At 56.4% G+C, this 26,690-nt stretch overlaps 6 protein-coding genes across 6 annotated transcripts; 5 read left to right on the forward strand and 1 right to left on the reverse strand.

Annotated features, from left to right (window-relative positions):
• On the reverse strand, positions 1–3,707 carry MYCTH_2309927 (uncharacterized protein). The gene is made up of 3 exons (XM_003665785.1): positions 3,530–3,707; positions 711–3,450; positions 1–548 (listed from the first exon to the last, which is right to left on the reverse strand). The coding sequence occupies exons 1-3, from the start codon at positions 3,638–3,640 to the stop codon at positions 208–210; spliced, it is 3,192 nt and encodes a 1,063-aa protein (XP_003665833.1). The 5' UTR covers positions 3,641–3,707; the 3' UTR covers positions 1–207.
• A 1,152-nt stretch (positions 3,708–4,859) lies between these two features.
• On the forward strand, positions 4,860–9,117 carry MYCTH_2309929 (uncharacterized protein). Its single transcript, XM_003665786.1, has 3 exons — positions 4,860–6,197; positions 6,267–6,288; positions 6,349–9,117. Exons 1-3 carry the CDS (start codon positions 5,006–5,008, stop codon positions 8,756–8,758), a joined length of 3,624 nt encoding a protein of 1,207 aa, XP_003665834.1. The 5' UTR covers positions 4,860–5,005; the 3' UTR covers positions 8,759–9,117.
• A 242-nt stretch (positions 9,118–9,359) lies between these two features.
• On the forward strand, positions 9,360–9,814 carry MYCTH_2309930 (uncharacterized protein). Its single transcript, XM_003665787.1, has one exon. The coding sequence runs from the start codon at positions 9,417–9,419 to the stop codon at positions 9,792–9,794; it is 378 nt and encodes a 125-aa protein (XP_003665835.1). The 5' UTR covers positions 9,360–9,416; the 3' UTR covers positions 9,795–9,814.
• A 69-nt stretch (positions 9,815–9,883) lies between these two features.
• MYCTH_2309931 (uncharacterized protein) lies at positions 9,884–10,610 on the forward strand. Its single transcript, XM_003665788.1, has one exon. The coding sequence runs from the start codon at positions 10,066–10,068 to the stop codon at positions 10,387–10,389; it is 324 nt and encodes a 107-aa protein (XP_003665836.1). The 5' UTR covers positions 9,884–10,065; the 3' UTR covers positions 10,390–10,610.
• Positions 10,611–16,701: 6,091 nt separating this feature from the next.
• On the forward strand, positions 16,702–18,539 carry MYCTH_2316167 (uncharacterized protein). The gene is made up of 2 exons (XM_003665789.1): positions 16,702–17,568; positions 17,853–18,539. The coding sequence occupies exon 1, from the start codon at positions 17,128–17,130 to the stop codon at positions 17,296–17,298; it is 171 nt and encodes a 56-aa protein (XP_003665837.1). The 5' UTR covers positions 16,702–17,127; the 3' UTR covers positions 17,299–17,568; positions 17,853–18,539.
• A 6,089-nt stretch (positions 18,540–24,628) lies between these two features.
• On the forward strand, positions 24,629–25,828 carry MYCTH_104570 (glycoside hydrolase family 76 protein; the record flags this gene model as incomplete). The annotated part of the gene is made up of 2 exons (XM_003665790.1): positions 24,629–24,759; positions 24,868–25,828. 2 exons carry the CDS (start codon positions 24,629–24,631, stop codon positions 25,826–25,828), a joined length of 1,092 nt encoding a protein of 363 aa, XP_003665838.1.
• Positions 25,829–26,690: the final 862 nt, after the last annotated feature.

Consider the following 26,690-nt stretch of genomic DNA (forward strand, 5'->3'; position numbering starts at 1 on the left):
CCCCGGGGGAAATGCGAGGCATATCGTAGATTTTAAAGCGATATGCTTTCGTAATAGCAATTCTAGATTTAGATGAATAGACATTCCTCGCATGATCGAGATAGCGGTTTCAATTGCATTGTCGTTCAGAAGACGGCTTGATATCCTCCTCGTTTGATACTCCGTTTTAAAACGACGACAAATAAACAACCGGATCAAATAATAACCCTAGGTCCGCGGACTCCTCAAAAACCCGACAACTCCGCCACAGTACCCGACCAGGTCATCCAACCGCTCCCGTTCCTTGGTCTGATACTGCTTCCACTCGGCCAGGGCCCGTAGCAGGGACTCGTTGGCCATGACCAGGTCGAAGTGCAGCCGCAGGAACACCGTCATCCAGGCCTGCGTCAGCTCGTAGTCGCGCCTCGACTTGAGCCGGCTCGTCAGCGCCCGAATGAAATGCAGCAGCTCGTTGGTCTCGTCGCTGCCGTCGCCCACCGAGAGCGAGCGCAGTTCGAGGTCGGCCGCCGACGGCCCGAGGGACTTGAGATGTTCGAGGAAATCCGTGTCTGTTTTTTTTTTTTTTTTTCCAGGAAGCAACTTCGTTAGCACCAGGTCTTTCTATATTTCTTTTGTAGTACAGACAGATGGTAAAGGAAAAAAGAAAAATAGATCCAAAAGAGAGAGAGAGAGAGAGAGAGAGAGAGAAAATAGGGTAGAGAAGCGCTTACAGTCCCCTGACGCGCCACAAGCGAGCAGCTTGGACGTGAGCGCCTGCTGGTTCCGCATCCGATCCAGCCGCGTCAGCCTCGAGCCCTGGGCCTCGGCCTGCTTCTTGGCCTCGTCCGCCAGCGGCACCAGCGAGCCGGCCGCCAGGCCGCTGGCGCTGGCGCCGGCGGCAGCGCCCACCGACGGCAGGAAGAAGGGCGCCTTCTCGGGCGCCTTGGGGGGCTCCTTGGGCTTGTTACGCGCCTTGATCAGGTCGATGTGCAGGAGGGTCTGCCAGCGGCTCTTGGGCACCAGGCTGAGCGTCACCATGTCGGCGCTGAGCTGGTCGATCGTCGGCGCCGTCACGCCGTCGTCCTGCTCCCCCTCCTCCTCCTCCTCCTCCGCCGCCCCACCTTCCCCGCCGCCCTCGAACGCCGCCTCGATCAGGCCCTGGCCGCCCTCGCCCGACGCGGTCGGGCCGGCGATCTGGCCGATCTCCTTGTCCGAGATCTGCCTCGTCGGCACGTGCTTGAAGAGGGTGCGGTTGGTCCACAGCTGCACCCCGAGGTCGCCCTCGACGGCGCCGGCGAGGTACTCGCCCGTGGCCGAGAAGGCCAGCGCCGTGCAGGGCTTTTCCAGCCGGAAGGCGTCGATCAGGTGGCTGGTGGGCAGGTCCCAGACGCGGATGATGGAGTCCCGCGACGCGGCGACGATCCAGCGGCCGTCGTTGGAGAAGCAGAAGTCGGTGATGTCGCCGCGGCAGCCCCAGAGCTCGCGGATGGTCTGTTTCGTCTCGATATCGACCACCCTGATGGAGTGGTCGTCGCAGGCGAACGCTACGAGGTCGTTACCCGCGTGGTACCGGCAGGCCGTGATCTTGATCATCGGCGCCCAGTCGATCTCGTCTACCAGGTTACCCGTCACGAAGTCCCAGAACTTGATCTTGCCGTCGAGCGAGCACGAGATGACGGCCCGGTTGAGCGAGTCGACCACGATGCCCGTCACCGCCTTGGTGTGCCTTCCCGTGCCCGGGGCGAACGTCTTCCGGGCCCGCGACTGCAGCTTGTTGACCTCGTCCAGCGCCTTCAGCTGCTGCATCTTCAGCTGTCGGAGCTGCGCCGGTGTCAGCCTCGAGGGGAAACGCTGCCTGTGCCTTCCCGACTGCAGGTTGAACATGTCGATGCTGCCTCCGCTCGAGCCGACCAGCGCGAAGCTGCCGCACGGGCTGATAGCGACGGTCGACACGGCCTCCCCGTCGCCCGTCTTGAAGGCCCACCGACCGGCCCGTCTCCTGCCCCAGAACCAGGTGCGTGCCCACGGATCGTCCTTGTGGGCCGTCACGACGCTCTCCCACCCGGTCATGCCGCTGAGCTCGGCGCTCGAGAGCTTGGTCTTGTCGTTACCCTTGTCCCAGATCACCTGCTTCCCCGGCATGGCGCCCATCCCGCCGTCACGGTTGAGCGACGAGGCGATGCAGGTGATCTCGGGAGCCTTGAGGTCGTCCAGGGTGGTGGTTGGGCCGTGGGAGAGCGAGCTGCCGGCCAGGATGCCGACCTTCCTGGCCTTCTTGCGGAGGGCGCCCTGGCTGAGCTCGGCGCTCTGCCCGTCGCGGCGCAGACTCCAACCCCACAGGCTCCTGTCGCGCCCGCCGCTCAGGAGCCACTTGTTGCCGCCCTCGGCACCGTCAAAATCCGACGGCAGGAACTGCAGGCAACGGACCGGGGCCGCATGGCCGCTGCGCATGTGTAGGATCCGCGGAACGGGCGAGAAGGGCGACTCGTCAAAGATCCACGACTTGAGCGAGTTGTCCAGGCCGCTGGTGACGATGACGGGCTGCCCAGGGAGAAACTCGACCTTGCTGATGCCCCCACGGACGTCCCTGTTGTACGAGGGGGGGTTGTGCGCGCTCCGGAGAACTCCCATGATCCTCCCTCCCTTGTTGAGGTCCCAGAAGGTAACATCCCCGCTAACGCCGGTTGCGGTAGCCATGACGCCGTCCTTTCGCCCATCCTGGCCGGCTCCCTGGCCGTCGGTTCGGAACGAGATGCACGTAACCGGCGCGTCCTCGGTCCCCGCATTCAGCTGGAGTACCGGCTTGTCGGTGAGCACGTTCTGGATCACCAGCGGGCCCTCCGAGTAGGCGATGGCCAGCAGGGACAAGGCTGGGGAAGGCTGGAGGCATGTGACGGCGCCGCAGTCGGGACTTGGCGGGAGGATGGTGTAGATCAGCTTGGCGGTGCTGATGTTCCATATCTCCACCCAACCGTCTTTTCGGCCGACAAAGATCTTGTTCAGGAACGTGGGCATGTTGCACACGCCGCCCGTGATCTCGTTGGCACCCTTCTTGGCCGCGGCGGTGAAGATGGTGGTGTAATGCTCCAGTGTGGACGACTTCCACACCTCGATCCTGGTCAGGGCGCAGGCGACAATCCACGAGCCGAAGATGAGAATCTGCTTGATCGGCTGATCCAAGTCGGCGGGGAGCTGGAGTTCGGCCGCCTTCTTGCCGCGCTGAAAGGCCCACAGCCCCTGGGGCTCGCCGGAGCGAGGGTCGCCCCAAGCGGCGAAAACCTTCTCCTTCCAGGCATAGGTGGCGGTGATGTCGGCAGGCGTTTGAGGGCGGGTCACGAAGACAAGGTTGAGGCCGCGCTTGAGGTCGTATGTCTGCAGGGCGCGACCGACCGACGTTGTGACCTGAAAGGTGGTCTTGCCGAGGGGAATGGACGTGAAGGGGACGGCAGTGGGAGAGACTAGGCCGATGGTCTGAAACGAGTCAGAGAAAGGCCCGATATACAGCAAGAAGGGTTTTTGATGTTGAACGGTCGGCTTCGAAGAAACTCACTCGGAACGGGGCGAAAATGGCCGAGCCTCGTTTGGCCGTTTTGCGCGCCTTGACGACGGCATCGGTCCTCTGGCGCTTGGTTAACGGCCCATCAGGCTCCAAATGAGGCATTGTGTCGAGTGGTGGCCGACGACTGCTACCAATGGGCCGTGTCGCGTCCGTGGTGATGGCGGTTGCGACTTTTCCAAGATTTCGGGAGCCCTCGCCCGAAAGAAGCACGAGCAGCCCCACCAAAAAAATTATCAGCCACACCTTGCTTCGACCACCGCCCACGGCCTTCAATCGCCGACAACCCCCGACATGCCAGCCCCACTCATCCGAGGGCCCGAGCCCGTTCCCGGAACGCCAACGTAACGTGCCAATGCTGGGCCGCATCTTTGACCGCCTTTGGGCTGCCCGATTCAAGAGGCTTGTATGTATGTACTATGATACATACACTACCTCGTGCACTAGGCCTAAGAGAGAACGGCGTAATTATCATTTTTCTCCAAACGGGCTGCGTGTCACGCGACCACTTGCCTGTTGCGCATGGCAATACAGGGAGGTTCTGAACAGACCCGAAGCAGGGAGGGAGGGAGCTATCGGGATCGTAATGTTGAAATTTAGTTGCTAGGTAATAAACGATTTCTTAGCACACGTCGAAGGCTGGAAAACCAGGACTTAGATTTCATGGCACAATCTGGGTTGGTAATGTAAGGTACGTACCTGAGCATGTACCGACCTACATACAGTACAAACACGGCGCCTTCCAGAAGCTCGCTGGCGTCATAGCGCTTGGGGGTTCTGTGCCCCTCCGCCCCACTACAGTGACCGCCAACCCGGCACTGCGTTGGCCCCTCGGTCCCGCCATTTTGCTTAGTGTACTATGTACGGATTAGTATCAGTCGACCCTTGTGGCCTCGCCCAGATCGTCCCCTTCCACCCTCCGCCTTTCTAGTGTATGTACACTATGCGTGTATTGTACACTACTTACAAGACTAACTACTCCGTACTGCGTCTATCCATGGCTCCGGCTGCCGGGTCGGATGCTTGGCTGGCCCATTGAGGCGGGCGGCAGTCGATTGCCGATTTGTCTTCACACACACCATTTTCTCTCCACGTGGAACATGCAGAAAAAAATAACATCCCGGGGGCTCCTAGTCTCGGTCCCTGCGCATCCATCCTGTCCCTTGCGCCGAAGCTGCTTAACAACCTTGATCCGGTTTGCCACTGCGCCAATGCTCCTCTGCTCGGGCCACCAGATCGAACTAACTCCACTGCAAGCCCCCGACATCTTCACACCAGACCGTTCAGGCACCGACGTTTGCAGACACTCACCGGGTTTGCAGATACTCACCGGCGCAAGTTCTCCGGCCAGTTGCAGACGCTGCTCGAGTAGAGCTCCTCTCCGCCATCAAGACGGCAGGCAAACCCGGCCAACTGTCAACGCGTGCTAGCATTGGGTCCGAGTTCTGACGGTTTCAAACCTAACTAACCATGGGCTCGACCGATGTGAACGCTGGCAATGCCACGTTGCCGCCTTCCGAGCCGCAGGTCAATGTAGAGCAAGCGACAACCTCGATCGGTGCCGCCCCACCGGCAGCAACACCAGCAGCACCAGCACTGGCAGCAGGAGGAGCAGGACCAGGAGGAGGAGAAAGAGAAGAAAGACCCATGGGTTCCGAGCCTAGGTCCCAACCCCAGCAGCAGCACGGTTCCCACTCCCTTAGTCCTCCTTCCTCTTCTCTTTCCGCCCACAAATCCGAGCAGTCTGAGCCCGACATCACCGAGGCTCACACAGAAAGAGCGGATGCGTCAGTTGCTCCGCCCGCTCCACCGCCCAGAGAAGACTCGACAGAGAGGGTCACCGTGGCAGAAGCCGGCAGTTCCCAAAATCAGTCGCGAGGAAATGCGGTCCCACCCTCTTCGCTCCGGGACTTCGCCGCCACCACCGCAGTGACTGATCCCGACGACCCAGACACACCCCGCCTGCAAGCGAACACAGCCGCCGAAGCAGCTCCGTCCCGCAGTCTTCCCGATCCCGCCCTGCGTAGCGCCCGCACCTCCATGTCCGAGGGTCCCGTCAGTAATCGGATGAGCGTCAGCTCTCTGTACAGCTTGGCCTCGGCTCGCGGCATCCCCAGCTCAGCGGCTTCGGTCAACGGAAGCGAAAATGGCAGCCTTAGCGGCTCCTCAGTTCACCGATCGGCTTCCGGCATCCTAGCCTCGGGCGGAGGATCCAAACATCATACTACTGCGGCGCAGGCCGAACCCGGAGTGTCCAACATGACCGTAACTACGGGCGGCGAGGGGTCTCGGGGAGCTCACCAACTCGCCCCACGCGAATCGCCCGCGCAGGCGCAGAATCCGAGCGAGGCGTCCAAGAAGCCCCAGCAGACCGGCACTGCCCCCACACCACGTTCTCAGCCCACCAGGTCTAGGAGTCGTGCAAATCGCAGGTTCAGCGGGAGTACTGGCGCCAGCAGTCACCAGAGCCCCAGCGGGGACCGCGTCGTGTCGCACCGACCGGAGAAGGAGGAACACAAGCCTGCTCCGTTGGGCGTCATCGGCGTGTGCGCCCTGGACGTAAAGGCGAGAAGCAAGCCGAGCAGAAACATCCTGAGCCGGCTAATTCAGAATCGCGAGTTTGATGTCTGTGTCTTTGGGGACAAAGTTATCCTTGACGAGGGTAAGTTTCAGTTTTCCGCTCGTTTCCTATCCTCGGACAGGCTGACTGGTAGGTAACAAAACAAAACAGAGGTTGAGAACTGGCCTATCTGGTAAGCATCCCCCAGCCGGTTCGTGTTGTTCGTGTTGCTTGTGCTAAAACAGCTAGCTAGCGACTACCTCATATCCTTCTATTCGGATGGATTTCCCCTCGACAAAGCCATTGCGTACGTCAAGGCCCGCAAGCCTTTCTGCGTAAACGACGTGCCCATGCAAAAGATCCTCTGGGACCGCCGCCTGTGCCTGCGTCTGCTCGACCGCATCGGCGTTCCCACCCCCCAGCGCATCGAGGTAAACCGAGACGGCGGACCGGCGCTGCTGACACCCGACATCTGCAAGTACATCCGGGAGGTCAGCGGCATCACCTTTGACCCTTCCGATTCGGAAGCAGAGAGGATAAGGTCTGCGAGCCCGCGGAAAGTGGAGTTGCTTGACGGCGGCGATATCCTTTCCGTCGACGGCACCTTGATCAAGAAGCCCTTCGTCGAGAAGCCGACCAGCGGCGAGGATCACAACATCATCATCTATTTTCCCTCGTCCGCCGGCGGTGGCGCTCGGAAGCTGTTTCGCAAGATAGGCAACAAGAGCAGCGAATATGTCGAGAATCTCAACGTGCCCCGAGCCATCACCCAACCAAACGACAGCTTCATCTATGAGCGTTTCATGCAAGTGGACAATGCCGAGGACGTCAAAGCCTACACGGTAGGTCCGACCTACTGCCACGCCGAAACGCGTAAGTCACCCGTCGTGGATGGCGTCGTTCGCCGCAACACCCACGGGAAGGAGGTGCGCTACGTCACGGCGCTGAGCAGCGAGGAGAAGGAGATTGCCAGCAAGATCAGTACCGCCTTTGGCCAACGCGTCTGCGGCTTCGACCTCCTGCGTGCCGGTGGCAAGAGCTACGTTATTGATGTCAACGGATGGAGTTTCGTCAAGGACAACGATGACTATTACGACCACTGCGCCAGCATTCTGAGGGAGATTTTCATCAAGGAGAAGCAGCGCAGGGATGGACGGACCCCGCCCATGCCCTCGCCCGTGATCTTCGACCCCGATGCCATGTCGGCTCGCGCGGGCCATGTCAATAAGGAAAGAGAGCAGGCCTCTTCGCAGGGCCGCCCGAGCGTGGAGAGGTCAGCTCGCGAGTCTCTTGTCGAACAGCTTCCCCCGGCCAAGGCAGAGTCCAAGCACAACGGCATGCCGGCTAGTCCGCTAGCCAGTCAGCTATCAGGGTCCTCGCAGGACGGCGTCGCGACCACTGTCCCAGGCGCCGCATCCGCTGCGACGTCCGTCGTTCCCGAGGCCATGGCTCAGGACGAGCAGGAACCGCCGCCGCCGCCGCCTCCGAAGCCCAGCTGGAAGCTCAAGGGCGTGGTGTCGGTCATCCGTCACGCCGACCGTACCCCCAAGCAGAAATACAAGTTCACCTTCCACACGGCTCCCTTTATCGAGCTGCTCAGGGGTCACCAAGAAGAGGTTCTTCTCATTGGCGAACCCGCGCTGGCAAGCGTGCTTGACGCAGTGGACGCAGCCATGAAGGCCGGTATCGAGGACCCTGCCAAGCTCAAAGCTTTGCGCAATGTCCTGATCAAAAAGGGCAGCTGGGCGGGTACCAAAGTGCAAATCAAGCCCATGTTCCGCAAGAAGACGGGTTCAAAGAACGCCAAGTCCTCCAGGGAACAAGACGATGGTGCCGGCAAGGAAGACGAACCGGTGGTCCAGACGGACGAAGATACCGAAAAGAAGGATGGCGGGAAGACGCCTCGCAGGCCGCCCAAGAGGACCGACTCGCTCTCCGGCGTGACCATGTCCAAGTTCACCGCAGCCGAAGAGAGCCTCGTCCTCGACAAGTTGCAGCTGATTGTCAAGTGGGGCGGCGAGCCGACGCACTCGGCCCGCTACCAGTCGCAAGAGCTTGGCGAGAACATGCGCGGCGACCTGGGGCTCATGAATCGCGAGGTGCTCGACGAGGTGCACGTCTTCAGCAGCAGCGAGCGCCGCGTCGTGACCAGCGCGCAGATCTGGGCGGCCAGTTTTCTCAACAAGAAGGACGTGCCCGAGGACTTCATCACCATTAGGAAGGACCTGCTCGACGACTCTAACGCGGCCAAGGACGAGATGGATAAGGTCAAGAAGAAGCTCAAGGGGCTGCTGCGCAAAGGCAACGAGCGCCCGCCGCAGTTTGCCTGGCCCGAGAACATGCCGGAGCCGTCCGAGGTGCAGACGCGAGTGGTGCAGCTGATGAATTTCCACCGCAGGGTGATGCACCACAACTATGCCAAGCTGTACAGCGGCGCCGTGAACTCGCCGAACTCCGTGGCCAACCCTGGCGCGGACAAGAACACCAACGAGTGCGGTTCTTCTGCCGTGTCGGTATCGTCTCTCGCCTCGGGCCGGATCGTTGTCGCAGGCCAATGCGGTCAGCAGCATCCAGGCACGGTGGTGCTGCGGCGAGGACGCGGAGCTGTTCAAGGAGCGCTGGGAGAAGCTGTTCGCCGAGTTTTGCGACGGCGAGAAAGTTGACCCGAGCAAGATATCGGAGCTCTACGACACCATGAAGTTCGACGCCCTTCACAATCGGCAATTCTTGGAGTGGGTGTTCACCCCGCCCAAGAGCATGCTCGAGGAAGAGTACGGCATCTCGCTGAACGGCAAGGAGGGCAAGACGTCGTCCTCTGCATCGTCGAGCAACAACAACAACAACAATGCCATCGATCCCGAGGAGAACAACAAAGCCGAGGAGCGATCTACCCAATCGAACGGCGGCTTGAGCGAGAAGATTGAAAATTCCGGCCACAAGGCGGTCCGGCGCATCTTCCGCCGCCGATCCTTCCTCAACGGCCTGCGCAACGGCGGGGAGGCGGAGCTACCCGAAAAGTACTTCCACCTGCACCGCGGCAACAGCCAAACCAAGGCCAAGACAGACGCACGCTTCGAGCCGCTCCGGGAGCTGTATCAGCTCGCCAAGGTGCTGTTCGATTTCATCTGCCCTCAGGAGTACGGCATATCTGATAGCGAGAAGGTAAGTAGCAGCAGGCAGTCTGACTTGGTTGTTGTTGTTGTTGTTTTTTTTTTAAAAAAAAAGACTGGTCACTCACTCGGTTGTCACGCTCTGTAGCTCGAAATCGGCCTCCTGACATCGCTTCCTTTGCTCAAAGAGATCGTGGAAGACCTCGAGGACATGCAGGCGTCGGACGAAGCCAAGTGCTTTATCTACTTCACCAAGGAATCGCACATCTACACGCTGCTAAACTGCATCCTCGAGGGCGGACTCGAGACCAAGATCAAGCGGGCCACCATCCCGGAGCTCGATTTCCTCTCCCAGATCTCGTTTGAGCTATACGAGATGCCCGCTAATCCGCCCGCCGGCGAAGATGGCGCACCCGCGTTCAACTACAGCATCAAGATTACTATTAGTCCCGGATGCCACGTGTTTGACCCGCTCGATGTGCAGCTCGACAGCAGGCATTGCATCGGCTGCGCCCCCCGCAGGAGCTTGACGGCTCATCATGACTGGAAGGTGGTGATTGAGACGCTCAGGGCTAAGTTCCACCAGTAAGTGCCACCTTAATTATCATGTCATTTTCTTTTCTTTTCTTTTCTTTTCTTTCCTTCTTTCTTTTCTTTTTTTTTTTACTTAATCGGCCAGCCTAACCTGACGCGCGGCGCGCACGTGCAGAGTGAAATTGCCCAAGACGTTCCTGGCGGTCAACCTCTCGGACGCGTTCACGTTCCAAGAGCGGCAGCATCAGAGCGAGAACGAGGGGAATGAGGGGGACGAGGTGGAGCAAAACGAGGAGGAGCAGAACGAGGAGAACGAGGGGCTCGAAATGAAGCCGGCTGAGCATGGAGGACAGACGCCGGCTGTGTCCGGAGTTGCGCAGGGCGTTGAGCCGGTCGGCACGACCACCATCAAGGGGGAGGATGTTGCCGGAGGAGGTTCGGCTGCCGACACGCCCACTACCACCACTACCACAGACTCGGCGGTCGATACGACCACGGCTGCTGTGATTGCCGATATCATCACGACGTCTAATGCAGCTGCTACGAATATGCCAGATCCGTCGTCCAAGCCAGAGGGAGAAGGCAAAGGCGAAGACGAAAGCAAAGGCGGAGATCATGGTGGCGACGAAAATTCGGCGCATCAGGCTTGATTTGCGTCTCTCAGATGAAAGGACCACGGCCTCGGATCCTAACGCCGACCGGTATGGTCGTGGCCGGTCGCATTAGTGGAGGATGGCGAAGGGTGTGCCACTCCGAGATGGCAACAGGGCCCATCATTTTGAGGGAGGTTCATAGGACCTCCTTGTTCTCAGCCGCCAGGGTCGACGTCGGGTGGTCCTGATGAAGCAGATCCCCTGTCGCCTACCAGGAGAAAGGGGGGGGAGGGTTGTGATGCAGTGCAGTGCGGTTCGGCGCAGCGTGGTGTGGTGTGGTGTGGCCCACATGCGTAGGTTGTACTGCACGAACGGCGCCCGGGTTCCCACCGCCAGTTTCCCATTTTTCTTGCTCCCCTTTTTCTTTTTTCTGCGCGGAAAGCCTCCCGAGGGCGTTGGCGCACAGGTGGGCATTCCGAAAAGCCGGGCGACCAGGGTTTTGAGGCGGTCAGGTCAGAGCGTGGGAGGGGATCGTCTTCTTGTACGGATACGGCTCATGAGGAAAACGGGACAGGCAAAGAGGTGGGGCTAACCGGTGTTGAGTGTTTATCGGCTGGGCTCGGCTATGCGAGAGGTATATCAACGGGGAGGGAGGCAGAAGGGGGGAGAAGAATGGAGGGGCCAGCGGGACGAATTGTATGGTTTGATTGGGTGGCATAGAGCACAAGTACATACATACATACACTGTAGACTTGATAAACGAGGCTGTGTGTGATAGACCGGCCGGATGCGCGGGAGGAGACAAGAGATTGAGATGATGCGAGAGAAGAAGAAGAAGAAGGGTTATGGGGTCGCAGCTTGGCGATCTGGCCGAGTTCCGGTTTCGTGGAAAACCGTTGTTAGACGCGGGACGGGCCTCCGGCGCCGAGACGGGCTTGGTCGAGCCTCGCTGGGCCAGGCCTGGCATGTGCGTCGACGGCCCTGTCCATGACTTGATGAATGCCGAGTTCGGCGGGTAGCCACTTGTGCATGTAGGGTTTGTATGTAAGTACTGTACTGTACGTATGTACATACATATGTACATACACCCGGGTAGTGTGGTAGCGACGTCTAGTATTGTACATACATACGAAATACACTGCCCTTTCTCAAACGGGACATGTGCATAAATACACACAAAATGGTGGACAATGAATACGGATTTGCCTCCCCGGAATCCCTTTCGTTTTGGTGCCAGGAGACAAGCGAGGAAGCGAGCAACTAGTGTAGGGCGGAGGGGAGCGGCTCGGCTGTACGCTCCGGCTGGGGCGGCTTGTCATAGTGTAAGTCACAATCCCCTGTCTGTCACTCTGCAGTTGAGGTAAACCTGAGAGCCAAGAAACGGCTCTTCCAATCCCCAGCCGGTAACATCACTACTAGTAGCAATATTCTTCAAACATTGACGGAGTGCTGATGGGACCAAGGTGTGGAGATACTCCTCGCAGACATCGGCGTAGTCTGGGGAGGTGGGTTATCGGGCCGTGTCGACAAAACTTAATTACCCTCAACCTTGGTGTATCTGACAGGGGTTGGGACAGGCTTCTCCGTGATTATGTCCTCGGGTCGTTGGGAAGAGGTAGTGTACGAGTAATAACGTGCGCTCGAGAGAAGGGAAAATGATGATGTAACGGGCAAGGGGCCTAGACATGATCTTCCCCAGGGCTGTAGCGGTCCAAGAAGCCTCTTACACCACATAAGACGACCGACGGGCCGAGCATAGAAATCTGGGATGAAAGGAGGGATCGCTGATGATCTGCTGTCGAGCGCACGGTCCTGTCGGCCGAAAGCCGAAATGATCTTGGAAAGTGTGATGCCTAGAGTGCGCACCACCGCTGTCCGGCGCATGTAAGTCTGGTATCCTGCCAGGGATGCAACCTCAGCCTCTCGGAAGCGCATCCGGCCCGTCGGGTTTATTAGGCTCAGTGTGTGTATTGAGATGGAAATCGAGAAATTGATGTGCTGGCTCGGTACGAGAAATCCTGGGATAATACCCACGAGCGTGTCGAGCACCAGCCTTGTCTAAGACTCAATGAGAAAAAAAAAAGGCCCAACACAAAATGGCCGGCCTAGAGGTGTGGGGATAATGGGCACTCAGTTCCAGGCCACTTTCTGCCGATTATGGCTATATACACTGAACCGGACCGTACCATGCATGCATGGGCCTGATCCCAAGGTCGGCAGTAATTAATGGCTGCCGAGTAGGCACACCGTTCATGCGGCTTGTTAGTGCTCGATGTGTCGTCGGTGGTTCAGCGACCTGGAGAAGATGTTGGTGCCAGGCCCTGTTCGATGATGTCGTTGAACTTGACGCATAGGCCATCATTCTGCATAAGGTCGCTCGAGGTGGCCGCATGCGCCCAGAACCACGAGAGCGGCGGGGAATGTTACCAATCGGACAGGGCACGGCCGCATCTCGGGCTGCAGCCGGGACGGTGATCCGCCACGGGTGCGTCGAAACGAATGAGGCTCGGCGGCGTGACAACTGATGGTTTGCTGACCGTGGCTGTCCGGTGGGGATACCAAACACTCGGCCTCAGAATTGAATCTTATTCTCAATGTACTGTGACGGAGATGGTAGAGTGATAAGACGGAGTGGTACGCAGAATCTCAATCACTAGCGCCGAGCTGTTAACAGGGGCATCGGCATTCCATTGTGCTATTAGAGAGTGAGGGTGTCGTGGTCTAGCGTCGACCCCGTCAACATCAAACCACCGGGTTTCGATCGGCGGCCGTGCCAAGTATCATGGAAAGCTCATGGAAGCCGCAAGCCCTTGCTCGTGGCATGCCCCGCTGTAGAACTTCCCTGGAAAGTTCTTTGCCGGGGTTGTTGGCTTGGTCCCGGTTGCCTGCTGCAAACCGACGACATACACTACTCGGTTCACTAGGATCCAAGTTGGCGTAACGGGGCGAGTAGGGATGTTGGACCCATGCTATCAGTCTTCCCATTAGTGTCGGGTGTTGTATGTACATACATACGTGCATGACCCGCATTCAGCTTTACAGGAAGTACCAGTACTAGCGCTGAAACAACCGGTGAACGGGAATTCACCCCGGGTGCCTGTTCTGAAGAACTGTCGTTAGCATACTAATAGGCGCAGGGGTGAGCTTATGGAACTCCCGTCACAGAAGAGATGTGCTTGCGTGTCATGACCAAGGCGCAGCAGCGTGGGGTGAAAGGGTGGGAGGGGCACCTCGTTGTGCGGATGCTGATGGTGATTGCCTGGAGTGAGGAGAAAAATTCAAATTATGCCTCCCCTGGTTCTTAAAGCAGGCCCGGTCGGTACTTATGGAAGGTGCTAACCTGAAGATCCGGATGACCGGGAGCAGGAGGCAACGTTAACGTAGCATGCAGCATGCAGGACCTGAAATAAAGTACCTCCTTCCCTAGGAGAAGGTACTGTACATACACACATAGGTATATATACTATCTTAAGTCCATGTAAGTTACCAATTAGCAATGTACGGAGGAACGAACATGCTACGAGTTTTTGGAGCACCAACCTTGATGCTTAGAGGGCGCAGTATGTAATCCGTACATACATGCGCTTCCTCATTCCACTAATCATGGGCAGGAGCACGCCTTTCTAGGCAGCTGCTATGCAGTCGATGCCTACTCGGGAAAAAGGCAGCTCCCATTCAGGTACCCAGTCTCTATACTATACACTATTTTTAGTTGGCCAGGCCCGGCCCTGTTCACGCCTCACTACCCCACCCACGCGGGGCCTTTCGTCCCTTCCAAACTCAATTGCGAATGGGTGCCCAACGCCATTTGCACATCGAACTATATTCCCAGCCCCTACTGTCCTAGCGTATGTGCCTAGGTATCTTTGCATTGCGTATGTGGAAAGCCAAATCATGCAGGGGCGTACGCAGGAGGGAGGAATGTTCGGTTAGGAGCCAAGAAGCTCACTCTCACATGTCTGGTGTTGCCCGTTGGCCCTGTATCCCTCAAAACCATCAGACCCTGCCGGCGGGGCAACGTCATCCTGCTCATGTCAAACCACGGCGACCGCACGGACTGACCTTCAGGCACCTGATGGATGCCGACACGCACCACGGCATGTTCGTGCAGTACCTCACGACAGTTGCTTGACACCGTGCCGAGAGCAACCCGGAGGACATTTCGAGTACCACACCATGTGTGGTCTTTACATGTACAGTACTTACCTTGGGTAGATCAGGTCAGAAGCTAAGTCTACAGTAGGTGCACACCTATCCGTACCTATACATGTATGAAGGCACATGGCTTACTCATAAGCTCGTCGCCTGTAAATGCGGAATACTAAGGTTGGCATAGTACGGTACACTGCCGGCACTGGCTCTGCCGCGACGTGGCGCCTTTAACCCGCCTTGTTCTTCTACCAATCCGGGCAGTCGCGGACGTTTCTCGGCTAAAGCACTGTCCTCCCGGAATAATCCGTACATGCAAGGTACCCGTCGTTGGCGTTGGACACTCAATGTGCGCTGGCCTCGTGCGACTTGAACTGTGGAGGTTTAAAATAAGGCGGACGCGCCGTGCGTTACTCAACCCCTAGGCAGTGATTGTTCCTCGCCCCCCTTGCCCCTCTCCTCGTTGGCACCAAAAGACGGGCCCTACGGCCGAAAGATTGCGAAAGGAAAAGGAAGAGAAAAATTGAGCAAATGCAACGTCTTTTCTGCGGGTAGCGTGCTTCTCCTGGGCGCCTCGGGTACTCGTCTCAGAGGTCCCAGCCAATGGCTGCGCGTATAGCGTGTCTCAGTCCGTGCCTCAGCCAAGTGGAGGGCGCAACGGGAATTATTCTAGGTACAGGTCGCCAACCCTGGCACCACCAAAAGTCAAGTCGGTCAGCCCCTCTGTCGCCCGATACGGAGTACCATGTCAGCCAAGGATGACGGCTAAACGGTGCTGCTATATCCGTATCAAGCTCTTATAACCCAATCCAGGCGCGAGAGGGACAAAGAAGGGGTTGCGACCAAGCTGCAAGGGAGCCGTATCAGGAGACGCCGATGGCCGAGTCGCAAGGCTATCCCGGCCAGCAGTGCTGTCATATCTTTTCCCGCATCCGGCACTGCGCTGCTGGTAGTCGCACAGTCACTGGCTGGATGAAAGCTCGAGGCTGTTTGTTGGTTGCCGTCGACCAAGGCAGGGGGTTCGCTCCAAGACTACGCGTGCTGGACTTGGGCAAATAGAGATTTCTTTGCGCTCATTTCCCTTTAGTCGTTTTAAGGTTTTATTTTTTCCTTAATTTCTTTTTTCTTCCTTTTTTTTCCCCCTTTTGCTGCGAGACAGCACCCAACGTGCCTTAGGTGCTGTAGAATTATTGCATCATTGATTCTTGCCCAAGTGCATGTATGTATGTATGTACACACATATGTACAGCGTGGTCCATTTAAACCCCGTCCAGACGCAGTACGGAGTACATACAAAAGGTATGCGCATACAGGACGGAGTACAAAATAACGAGGTACGTACGCAATGTACTCTGAAAGACAAGCAGGAAGCGGATTTCGGGGTCTCCATGAGCCTTGCTCCCTGTTCCCTGGCCAGCTATGTGTACGCTAATCACCGTTCTTAGGATTTTGCTCTGACCCGACCCACCTTGTTTCTTTGAACGTTCGACCCACGGACAGCGCCTGAGCCACCACCAGGGCAGGGCTGGATTGGATTGCGTACCAAGTAGGCCCGTGAAGCATCCCGAAATCAGGAAGCGAAAACAGAAGCAGGCGGATCCCTCTGCTCACCGGCTCCCTTTTTCGAACCCATGCCCGATTTCGGGATCATCCTTTGTCGGCAGACGGAAGCCCCTCCGGTGACGCATATTGCCCGCTCCAAGGTTGTATACTTGTCTCTGGGTCACTCTCGGGGAAGGCCACGCCATGAAAGCCTGCCCTGTGTGTAGGTATGTATGTACATACATGTCTAACTCCAGGGTAGTGTAAGTTTAGTTATCCGGCCGATCCACGAGTCGTCGAGCCGTTTGCCCGTGCTCCCGGGAGGAGCCTCCACCTGCGATTCAAAAGGCCGCCTGCGTCAACGGCTTCCATCTCGTTTGGGTCTGCAACTTCTCTCATACAGCTTCAGTCTCTTGCCTACACGGTACATACATACTACACTACAATCAGACTCCCGCTGCAGACCTACGTTAGACAAACGACGCCCCCCTCCTTCGACAACACATTCGCCCTCCCGTCTGCTCGACCGTCACCCACCAACGGTACCAACGGTCGTCTTCTAACATTGGATCTTCCCGCCTCCAGGAGGGTACCTCGGCTCTATTTAAGCACCCTCGGTTCACCCTCATCGCGGCCTAGGCTCTGGAAGCAGCCGCATACTTACCGACCTGCCCTACTCGGCTTTACCAGCTCGGCGCCCTTCCACGTTCCGTGACCCAGGTCGCAAAGAAAGCATTACCGTCATCGAGGCGTGAGTGCGCCATCACTCCGCCGTCCGTTTTGGGGTCGGCACTAACACCACCTGAGAAGCAGCGAGGGGCATTCCCACTCCTTTCCTCTTTTGAGAGGCGCGCCTGCAGCACACACCTCGCAACCCCCCTCAAAAAAGTTAGGGTATCCCTGGCTTGGCTGGGTTCACACCATACCCGAGGGCAGCTACTCTTCGGAGTTACCCATCTTGCCCTACTACGTACCTGACCGACTACTAGTACCAGGTACGGTAGTCCTCTTCTTGGGTAGATACCTCACCCACATCCGGTTCGGTGATCCCACCACCTCGACAACCGACGGCCGAGGCGGAGCACAGCGCAATCGGAAAACAAGATGGCGCTCGCCAGCTATAGCCAATGCGCCCACTCGTTCGTCATGATCAAGTCTGACAACACCTTGATCGAGTGGAGGTGCCACGACTGCCACGACGGCCCGTTCTGGTTCATCTGGGAATGCCGGTACTGCCGGCACCACACGTGCCGGACTTGCATGGACAACGCCTAAGATCCCCGCGCCGGCAGCGCCCGCCTGTGCCTACCTAGGGGTACCGACACTCACATGGGTAGGCGGCCCCTTGGGGTGAGGGCGCTGGGGTGCGGGGGAATGGCGAGGTTCGTTCGTTGCCTGCCGTCGCAAATCTGGGCTTGGATCGGAGAAGACGGTGGAATGTGTGCCCGAGGGAGCGGGAAGAAACCTGGAAAGCGCCTGTCGTTTTCTCGGTTGCTGTGGACGAGGTGGCCTGGCTTGTCTCGGCAGAGCTTTTGAAGTAGGCAGGTGAGTTTTACGCTGGCAACCCAATCGATCCACCGCTGGAACTGCTCTCCCCGGTGCGGGACCGTGGCTGCCCAGTTAGGATGGCGTCTGCTCATGTGAGCCAGCCACGGAAGAGACAACAGGGGGGTAAGGAACAGAGAAGCAGTAAGGAGAAAGGGTTTGCACAATCGTGCTTTCCCATCTCGATTGAGCAAATCCCGTCCAATAGCCTCTTTTCCTGGACAATCCCCAATCGTTGGCCGTGCTCGAACCCGAAAGCGCGGCTGGGTGCTGACAAGCCGCAGGAGACCCGCAACATAACAACGGCCTGACCACACAGCTGGGACCTCCCAACGCCTTCCAGCAAACGACAGGGTGCGAATTGCGACTCCAAAAAGCTCGGATTCTCAAGCGTGCGAGCTAGTCTGGCGCCAACTCTCTTCCACACGCCCTCGTCAGAAAAAGAACTCCGATCGTGCGGCGCTCTCCGTTCCTAATCGTTCCCAACATTCCCCCCGCCTGGCACACCAAGTCAGTTCACATGCTCGGTACTTTTAACTCTCACCGTTTTGCTCCCAAGGAAGCTCCACTACACCGCCATGTCACCATGTACGCGACTTGCAGCAGGACCTTGCTCGCTCCCTTGACACAACACTACGACCACACGGCTTTTCTTCTTCGTTTGTCTTCTCTTTCCTTTTTATTTTGGTTTCTCTTTTTTCGCCTTTTATCTTTTCTTGTGCACGCATGAGGAGTTTGCGATAGACGGATTAAGTTACGGCACTCTCGGTGGGAATAGACTTTAGGGTTCATTGCCCGTGGACGACCACTGGATGGTAACGGATTTGAAGTTTACGGGGGCTGCGGCCAGTACTTTAGAAGGTGGGGTGGAGGAGGGGGCAGTGATCTTGGCAGGCTGGTGTGTCGGTTACAGGCGTTATCAGAAGAAAAAAAAACGTAAGGTGAAGAAAAAATAACACAAGGTGTCCAAGACAGAAAGACAATATGAAAATGGCAAGACAATTTGTGCTTAGTTGTTTGCGTTCCTGTTTGGGACGGCATTGTTGCTTCTTCGATCTTGCAGGCCCCGCTCCTCACCCAAGAGCACCCTCAGATTTCCAAGTTACTGTAAGTGCAGGTGCGCTGTTGTTCCCGAATAATTCCCATCACAATGCCTTGCTCTCCACAACATGAGACAGTGTCCGCCCCTCTCGCGCGTAAGATGTCTGGCGCCGGTTGAATGCCAAATCGGGTAAAAGAAACCCTCTCCCAAGGCTCAATCCAACGCTCGGATGGCCGCAGCCAGAGCATCGCGATTGCTTTCTTCTAGCCAACTGCAGCCGGGACCCAACACAGCTCCAAACAATCACGACAAACCAAGGTATACGTCAGCCACCGACCGAGGGAAGAAGAGCTATCATTTGCGGGCGGGGTAAGGGGCTGCCGGCACGTACTTTACTGTACAGAATGGTATGATCATAGGTAAAGCTGTAATTATATGCAGCACAAAACTCCCCGCCTTTCGCACCCCTTCACAACCCCGATCTTGTTGTTTCCTTGTCGTCAGCCTCGGTTTGTGTTCAGGCCGTATATCTACGGAAATACGTGTATATACACTACATGCCGGATGAAATGTATCCCGTGGCCGTTAGACCAGGTATGTCTACTTCGCACATTGTACATACATGCAGTACGGTCTACCAGCCTAGTTACGTACGTAGTGTACATACATACATACAGTACACACATGCCCTGATCTCGACTGCAAAGCTGAGACAGGCCGGTGCCACTGACATATGCATGTATCTACTGCGCTCCGGCGGCTGCTGAAGGGCTCCTCCCGGACCTGTCGACCAGCGGCAGTCGGTTGGGGCAGCGGACTGTATGTACAAATAGTGTTCGTCCCCTTCTCCGTTGAACAGGGAGTCTCGAGCCGGCTACGGATATGCCTGATTGTTATCTGTGTGTTGTGTGTGTGTGTGTGTGTGTGTGTGTGTGTGCGTGCGCGCGTGTGTGTGTTCGTGTGTTGTGGCCCGGTCGCACAAATACACGATCCGATTTGAGCGGGTTTTGCTCCGATGGCCGCCAATGGTTGGCTGCTGCTGCGACGGCTACTACTGCTGTTGGGGGGCTGTCTCTGCGGTAGGCTGAACCCTGAATTTGCCGTGAATTTGCTGGCCGAGAGCCCTTTTCCTCAACTGCCCGATCCAGACGAATGGCACGAACCGGCGAGGCGGTGATTGGCGGGGGCCGGCGGCGCATGGTTCGATTATGTCTCTGATTTGGGCGTCAACTTGCAGCAATCTTGTTCGTGTGCATTAGTGTAACAGCATGGTAGGCCAGAGAGGATAAGGGTGAGTGAGCGAGATCCGACGATGGCAGAGAGGTTAACACAGGCCCGGACGTACATACGAATCTAGGGATGCGGTCACCGAGGACGATTGTCGAACCTGCCAGCACCACCAACCTGCTTCGTCTGCACCACCTGAACCTATGGTAAAGAATTGAGTGTTACTTGTTGCGTAGTTATTTATACGGCCGTATTCGCCATGACCATTGCCATGCGACGTAGTGATCCTGTTGACAACGTTCAGTCCCCGGTTGTATTTGGCTTGTTTGTGGAATAACTCAGAGTCTGTAATCCGGATTCCGTACGTTAGATCCTCTGCACTGGGAGGTTGCAACCTCGGGTGACGACCCTCTTGCTTCGGCCTGTCCTTCTGGAACCCGCCGTGCCGCTCAAACCGACAGATCTCCCGTCGGATATTCCCAGGCTGTTCCATACATGGCCGACTCAATCTGAAACATGAACGTGAGGCGTCTCCTGTCACGATGCATGTATGTACACTAATCCGTACAGATAGTGTACGAGGTATGATGGGTAAGTTTGACCCCCTGTCTGGGTATTAACAGGGGGCTTGACAGGCGGGCGTAGGCAGGCGCAGGCAGGAAAAACTGGTGGTAGAGGCCTGAGAGGTTTTTCCGAGAGATCCCTGTCGGTACCTGTGCAGGGGGTGAAACTTTGGCTCGCAACCATAGTATGTATGTGCATACACGGCCTGCCCTAATCCACTGTGGCTGCATTGGACTAGCCCGATTTGTCAGAACCTGCAGCTTGGGCGGGTTGAGCATTGCGACCCCGAGACCTTCCAGGTTTGTGGAGGGTTTGCGGGCTCAACCAAGAGCTCCGGGGGGTGGAAAGTCGGATCGAAGAGAGCCGGAAGTGCACGGCCTGTTGATGAGGCCGGAAGTGGATCTCCTAGAGGTGATATGTCGCAAGCAACAACAAGTTGCCGACGCCAACAGTTGAACCAAATTGTTTGGGCCACTTATTCGACGCGGCGTCATCCCCGGCAATCCAGCGCACCAAGCCGGGCTCTGCCTTCGCGCCGGCGTTGGGCTTCTTGTCGATGAGATTAAGGAACAAAAGTACGTATGCATGAGACGAGTTGCTACAGTTGCGGCATCGAGCTAACCGCGAGCTCCGTACTATCTTTGACCGCAGCGGTTGAAGGCCAGTAGCGCTTGTACATATAACTGCTGTTGCCGGATCCGTGTGCTTCGTTAGCGCTAACCGTATCGAGTCGACGGCTCTTGAGCCTCATTCATCATGATGATGGACCTAGATATTCTTGGCTTTAAATTAAGCCTCTCGCCCTCGACGCGCTAGGCAAACTCTTCCGTTCACCTTCCGGCTGGAGGGCATGATTGAGCCGGATCAGATCCCGCAGAACGTGGCCAATCTAATCCGTGCGTGCCCCTCCTCTATCGCTGGAGGGCCCGACGTACCTGGCGATCATTTGCGCCCCTGGTTTCGTGAGCCAGGACTCGAGCATTCAGTAGACGGACCGTGTCTTGAGCGTGGGAGGTGTGGCCAAGGCTAAACTCTCCTGCAAACAAGCAGAGATTGAGTTCGGGACATTTTCGGCTCATCGTCGGCGTCCCAGGTGCGGCGGCGTGCCGATCGAGACTCCAAGTAGTCCAATCACTTTCCCCTCAGGAATGCGCGATGACTCGACTCTGACACCATCCCTCAACTTCCTTTAACTTCTTCTCCGTATGCGGCAAGGTGCACGTGTAGGTTATTCTCAAAGCCGTTCTCGCTTGAGCTTGGCAGTACCGGGGTCCCTGCTTGGCCCAGGCTTCCAGAATCCCTCAAAGTTAAGAACCCTTTGGTGACTTCGGACCGATAGGTTGGACAAGCTGATTGTGTTGCAGTCGTCTGAACAGGGCCGATTCGAAAGAGTTTTCCGCTCCTTCCTAAAAAATACAATTTGTACAGTGAAGCGGCTTCCTGGCCATTGGCGATATGGAGGAGGTATTCCTGTGAGACAGCTTAGCATGTAAGCGACGGAGCTGAGTCCATGGCGTTCAACTACGCAGTATCCGTAAGCGAATTAGAACGTTCGGCTCTTGGCTCACTAAGCCGGAACAGTGATTAGGGTCATTTTGTCATTACGCTAAGTACACGAGGGCGGTGAGGTTTGCGCCTCGATGTGTGTGGTTGAGGGTTCAGGTTGATGAAAGAAATAGCAATTTTGGGCGGTGCCGGAACCTGCAGGAAGGGAAGCTCTGGCTGTACCCGCAGCGGGGAAATTGAGCAGTTGCGGGGCAGACGCGGGGAAGCTCTGGTCCCTTACACTTACACTACACTAGAGAGGTATGTACGGATTACATACGTATGTATGTAATCCGTACTCCGTACATATGTATGTATGTACATACCTTATCTAAGGGACGGTATCCGTTATAAACCCATTGACGTACAGAACAGATTACTTTCGAAATGTGATGTGTATGGACCTGATGTATGTAGGTACCTAAAGTAGATATACATACATTCATTACATCTACTATATTTTTTTTTCGTGTGGGATGCATCACTCCCGAAAAGTCCAAGGCTTAACTTACGCTATAACCCTGCATGTGGAAGGTATAACACTTGTAGTGCGAAGTATGTACGGATTATCTATTACATACATACCTGGTTCCCAAAACACCGAAAACCACAACCTCATGCCAGCACATGTTGGGTTCTTCAAAACTCTACTGCTCGACTAATCAAGGCGGGACTGAGCGAAGCGAATGACTGCTGAGCAAGATTGGGGAAGTACTCGAACATTTGTAGTGGAAGCCCCTAGCGAAACGCGTCCCACGTCTTCCATATCCCCATTTCTGTGTAGAGCATCGGCGGTAGAGACGAACTTGATTAATGCGACTTAAGCGCCCGAAATAACCCTCGTTCATATCTGGACGCATACACAGAGAACAAGGAACTGACAGAGGACCGACGGTCCAGTATCGCTGATGCGAAGGCTCTTTGTGCGCCTACGACCATTTGCCGCCACAGCACTCCCGTATATACCTAGGTACAATCCCCGTGATGGTCAGGCACCCTCGGTATTGAGGTAGTAGTCTGTGTAACTGATCATGCTCACTTGCATGCCGATATGTCCCGTGCCCCTCCCTGGGCGTTGCGGGTTGGGCACGCGCTGCAAGCAACGGCGAGGATTGTCGCATGAGCACCACGGCTTTGGGGATTAGCATAGTACCTCAAGAACAAGCCGTTTTCTGACTCTAATGTGAGTTAATTAATTGTTGGCTGAGTGTCATGTTGTTGAACCCTCTGTTGTGAGGCAGAAACGGAACTGCAGATGATATGCTCGGACATGGGATATTGAGGGGGAGAAGACTGTGGACCGTGGCTTCCTACCTCTACCATAAATTCACATTACTTTCGTAGGCCGAGTTGCCACCAGAGACTTGTCGTCAGCCTACAGCACTGCCTCAAATGCAATGAGAGGAATCCTTTGATTAGGTGATAAGGGCCGGGAGTTCTCTGCCCTTAACCCGTTATCTGTAGACATCGGACTGCTGGCTTCCTCGGCGACAATGAGATGAGCAACAATATCACGCGTAGGAGTGTTCAATTGCCTACGGCTCTTCTTGCTGCCACTTGGTATATTCAGTCCTCTGACAAAGAATTCGGACGGGCAAGTTCCCAAACACGCGGGTACCAACCGTGATTCTGCAACACGGTGTCACTGTTGAAACCCACGTGGCAGCGTGGCCTATATAGTCGGCATTCTTTGTATCACTCAAAGAGCCAACAGCGTTGTTCCATTGTGTTGACGACCATCGCCTTCGCAAACTGGCCGTGTTTATGTTTCCCCTCTCGAGGTCTTGAGGCATAAAGGCGCACCATATCATAAAGTGGAAAGAGACAGCTACGCTGCGACATCAAGTATCCATTGTGAGAGGAGAAGCTTGGTATTTGCGTTGATTTTGTCTCAGACAACAGCAGCTTCGTAGCCTTTACACACGCATGTCTTTTCCATGTCTCAGCCAATTCCGATTAGTAGTACAACACACTCCTTGGTGAATCGGGTTGGGGTAGAAGAATACGCAGTCTGCAACTTCGAGTAGACAGTGTCGGCTGACCCGAACAATACGAGTCTGGCAGCTGCATTGCATCATTCCACAGAATGGGAAGAAGACCACATGACAGTGCGCTGTTCGACGGCGGCGTCCCGGCGTCCGAAACCATCATACAAAGTAATTTGCTGTGCACACCACCGCTGAATTCTTTTTACGCAGCAACTCTACGGTATCTCCACCAGCTCGGGCCGACGGTGTTTACTTTTATGTCCTTTCAGGGCCCCGTTTTCAGGCCGCTCGGAGAGAAACCGCAGCCCGCGTGAAGAGACTCGTCATCTGTTCCTACCTCGGGCGGCACGCTGAAAGCATCAATTAGGCCATGTGGGAACATCCCGTATCCCTCTGAGATTCCCATAGGGTCGTCACTGCCACCTGCAGGTATCACGAACATGCTGTCGGACGGCATAAGCAAAGAGTCTGTAGCCTCCTCCTCAAATGGAACGCCGGAATACCGAGGCGTTGAAAGAGAGAATATCAACGCGGTCACTAATGCAGTTATAAACACAACATCCTCTAGAGCTCGTCCATCTCTTTTTATGTTCCTTTGCCTCGCTGTCATCTTCGAGAGCAAGTATATACACGGTGACCCTCCAGCCCCTCGGTCCCTGACTCCGTTTACGAACAACGACAATACTAGCACATAATGGTGGCCATACGATGGGGCAGCCTCGTAGTTCGGGCTACTTGTTTCACATCATCACTTAGAGGCCCATGCCGCGAGAAAGCAATTGCAGCCGAGCACTCACTGGAAGCAGCCAAGGCGCTCCAAGGCTGGTACGATGCCCCGTCGGGGCTGTGGAGCACAACGGGCTGGTGGAACAGCGCAAACTGCCTTACTGTCCTCGCCGACTGGGCGCTGAGCGCCGGAGCCGCCGCTAAAAGCTTGGATGTCCCTAAAATCATCGCCAACACGTTCAATAACGCCCAGCGAGTGTCTGTGACAGCGCAGAAGAGGGTAGCTGCGACTGGCTTGGCCACATCCACCTACCATTTTGACCACCAGGGAAAGCGGGGATTCTCCCAGTTCATCAACAACTACTACGATGATGAGGGCTGGTGGGCGCTCGCCCTGATCAGGTCGTGGGACGTAACCCACGACCAGGCCTACCTCGACATGGCCGAGCGCATCTTTGAGGACATGCAAGCTGGCACGGACGATAGGTGTGGCGGCGGTATTTGGTGGAGCAAGGAGAAGCAGTACAAGAACGCCATCGCAAATGAGTTGTACCTCAGCGTGGCTGCCAGCCTCGCCAACCGCATCCCCGACAAGAAACAGAGGTACGAGCAACTCGCCAAGGACGAGTGGGTGTGGTTCAAGGACAGCGGGATGATCAACAAGAACAACCTCATCAACGACGGGCTCGCCATCGACGTCAACGGCAGATGCACCAACAACGGCCTGACCACGTGGTCGTACAATCAGGGCGTCGTGCTGGGCGGCCTGGTCGAGCTCGCCAACGCCACGGGCGACCCGTCGTACCTGGGTGAGGCGACGGCCATCGCGAAAGCAGCTGTCGAGCTTCTCAGCGACGAAAATGGCATCATTCGCGAGGCGGACCGGTGCGAGCCCGACTGTGGTGCAGACGGCAGCCAGTTCAAGGGCATCTTCGTGCGCAACTTGCATTACCTGCAGCGAGCGGCTCCACAGGATGCATTCCGGACGGCGATCCAGAAGAATGCCGACTCAATCTGGGCGAATAACCGGAACGGCAAGAACCAATTCGGCATCCAGTGGGCCGGGCCGGCAGACGTGGGTAACGGACCGAACGCTGCGACGCATAGCTCGGCGATGGACGTGATCGTTGCGGCGTTGGCGATTGGCCGGCAGGGTCGGTTTAGATAATTAATGACTTGAGTAGTGGATGCGAGCGAGTAGCTGTTTAGAAAATCGAGAAAGAAGCGTTGTTTAAAATCCGGATGCCTCGCACATTGGAAAACTACCGTGCTTTTTCAACTCTCAGGCAACCGTTTGAGAGAGAGGCGCTGTTTCCAATGCGTTGATTGTTCCTCACGATTTCGGAACACTCACTGGTGCCTGATGGGGGGGAGCTTGCTTATTAGGGTGATGATACCTTCCCAATTAACCCCGGACTTGGGCCCAAAGATGGACCCACCGTGCAACTTCAACCTTGTGGAACGGAAAGTCATCAACTTCTCAACTCAGCCACCATGGACGCCCCGGAAGACGATCTCGACATCAAGCTCCAGAAGATCTCGGGCGATCTTATCGCCGACTTCGACACGTCGCTCCTCCCGTTCCTCAGGAAACCGAATGCCGCCGGCGGAGGAGGAACCGGTGCCGTCCGTTCGTGGGTGCGCACTCGTGAGACTGAGCGGCTCGTCTCGGTCAGTCAAAGAAACCCTCTCCCCCACCCAATAGCATCAGGCCCAGAAGAAAAGAGCAACATAAGCAGCAGGGAAGAATGGCGAGAAAAGAACAGAATTATGACACAAAGAAAATCTAGATACATTGCATTGTTTATCAAATGAGTTTTACTGACACCAGAGAAGCTCCTTGACCCCTTTCAAGAACTGCCCCAGCTTCTCGACCCCCATTTGCCCAAATGGCTCCCTACCTTAGGCGATGCCTACCTGGAGTATCACCTCACCCGCCGTCGCCGGTCGGCCGCCGGTGCCACCCGCCTGGCCTCGGAGCAGCAGCAGCAGCAGCAGAGGCAGCAGCACCTCATGCCCCTGCCCCGCGC

This window comes from Thermothelomyces thermophilus, chromosome 6 (genome assembly GCF_000226095.1).
Source record: "Thermothelomyces thermophilus ATCC 42464 chromosome 6, complete sequence".
Classification (NCBI taxonomy): domain Eukaryota; kingdom Fungi; phylum Ascomycota; class Sordariomycetes; order Sordariales; family Chaetomiaceae; genus Thermothelomyces; species Thermothelomyces thermophilus.

What these genes read in the sequence shown, in the direction of transcription:
- MYCTH_2309927 (XM_003665785.1), bottom strand. Translation starts at nt 3,640, where the DNA reads ATGCCTCATTTGGAGCCTGATGGGCCGTTAACCAAGCGCCAGAGGACC. An exon ending in CCATTTTCGCCCCGTTCCGA is followed by an intron (nt 3,451 to 3,529) that starts GTGAGTTTCTTC and finishes GACTCGTTTCAG; the next exon opens with ACCATCGGCCTAGTCTCTCC. An exon ending in TTGTGGCGCGTCAGGGGACT is followed by an intron (nt 549 to 710) that starts GTAAGCGCTTCT and finishes AAAAAAAAACAG; the next exon opens with ACACGGATTTCCTCGAACAT.
- MYCTH_2309929 (XM_003665786.1), top strand. Translation starts at nt 5,006, where the DNA reads ATGGGCTCGACCGATGTGAACGCTGGCAATGCCACGTTGCCGCCTTCC. An exon ending in CAAAGTTATCCTTGACGAGG is followed by an intron (nt 6,198 to 6,266) that starts GTAAGTTTCAGT and finishes AAAACAAAACAG; the next exon opens with AGGTTGAGAACTGGCCTATC. An exon ending in GTTGAGAACTGGCCTATCTG is followed by an intron (nt 6,289 to 6,348) that starts GTAAGCATCCCC and finishes ACAGCTAGCTAG; the next exon opens with CGACTACCTCATATCCTTCT.
- MYCTH_2309930 (XM_003665787.1), top strand. Translation starts at nt 9,417, where the DNA reads ATGCAGGCGTCGGACGAAGCCAAGTGCTTTATCTACTTCACCAAGGAA.
- MYCTH_2309931 (XM_003665788.1), top strand. Translation starts at nt 10,066, where the DNA reads ATGAAGCCGGCTGAGCATGGAGGACAGACGCCGGCTGTGTCCGGAGTT.
- MYCTH_2316167 (XM_003665789.1), top strand. Translation starts at nt 17,128, where the DNA reads ATGGCGCTCGCCAGCTATAGCCAATGCGCCCACTCGTTCGTCATGATC.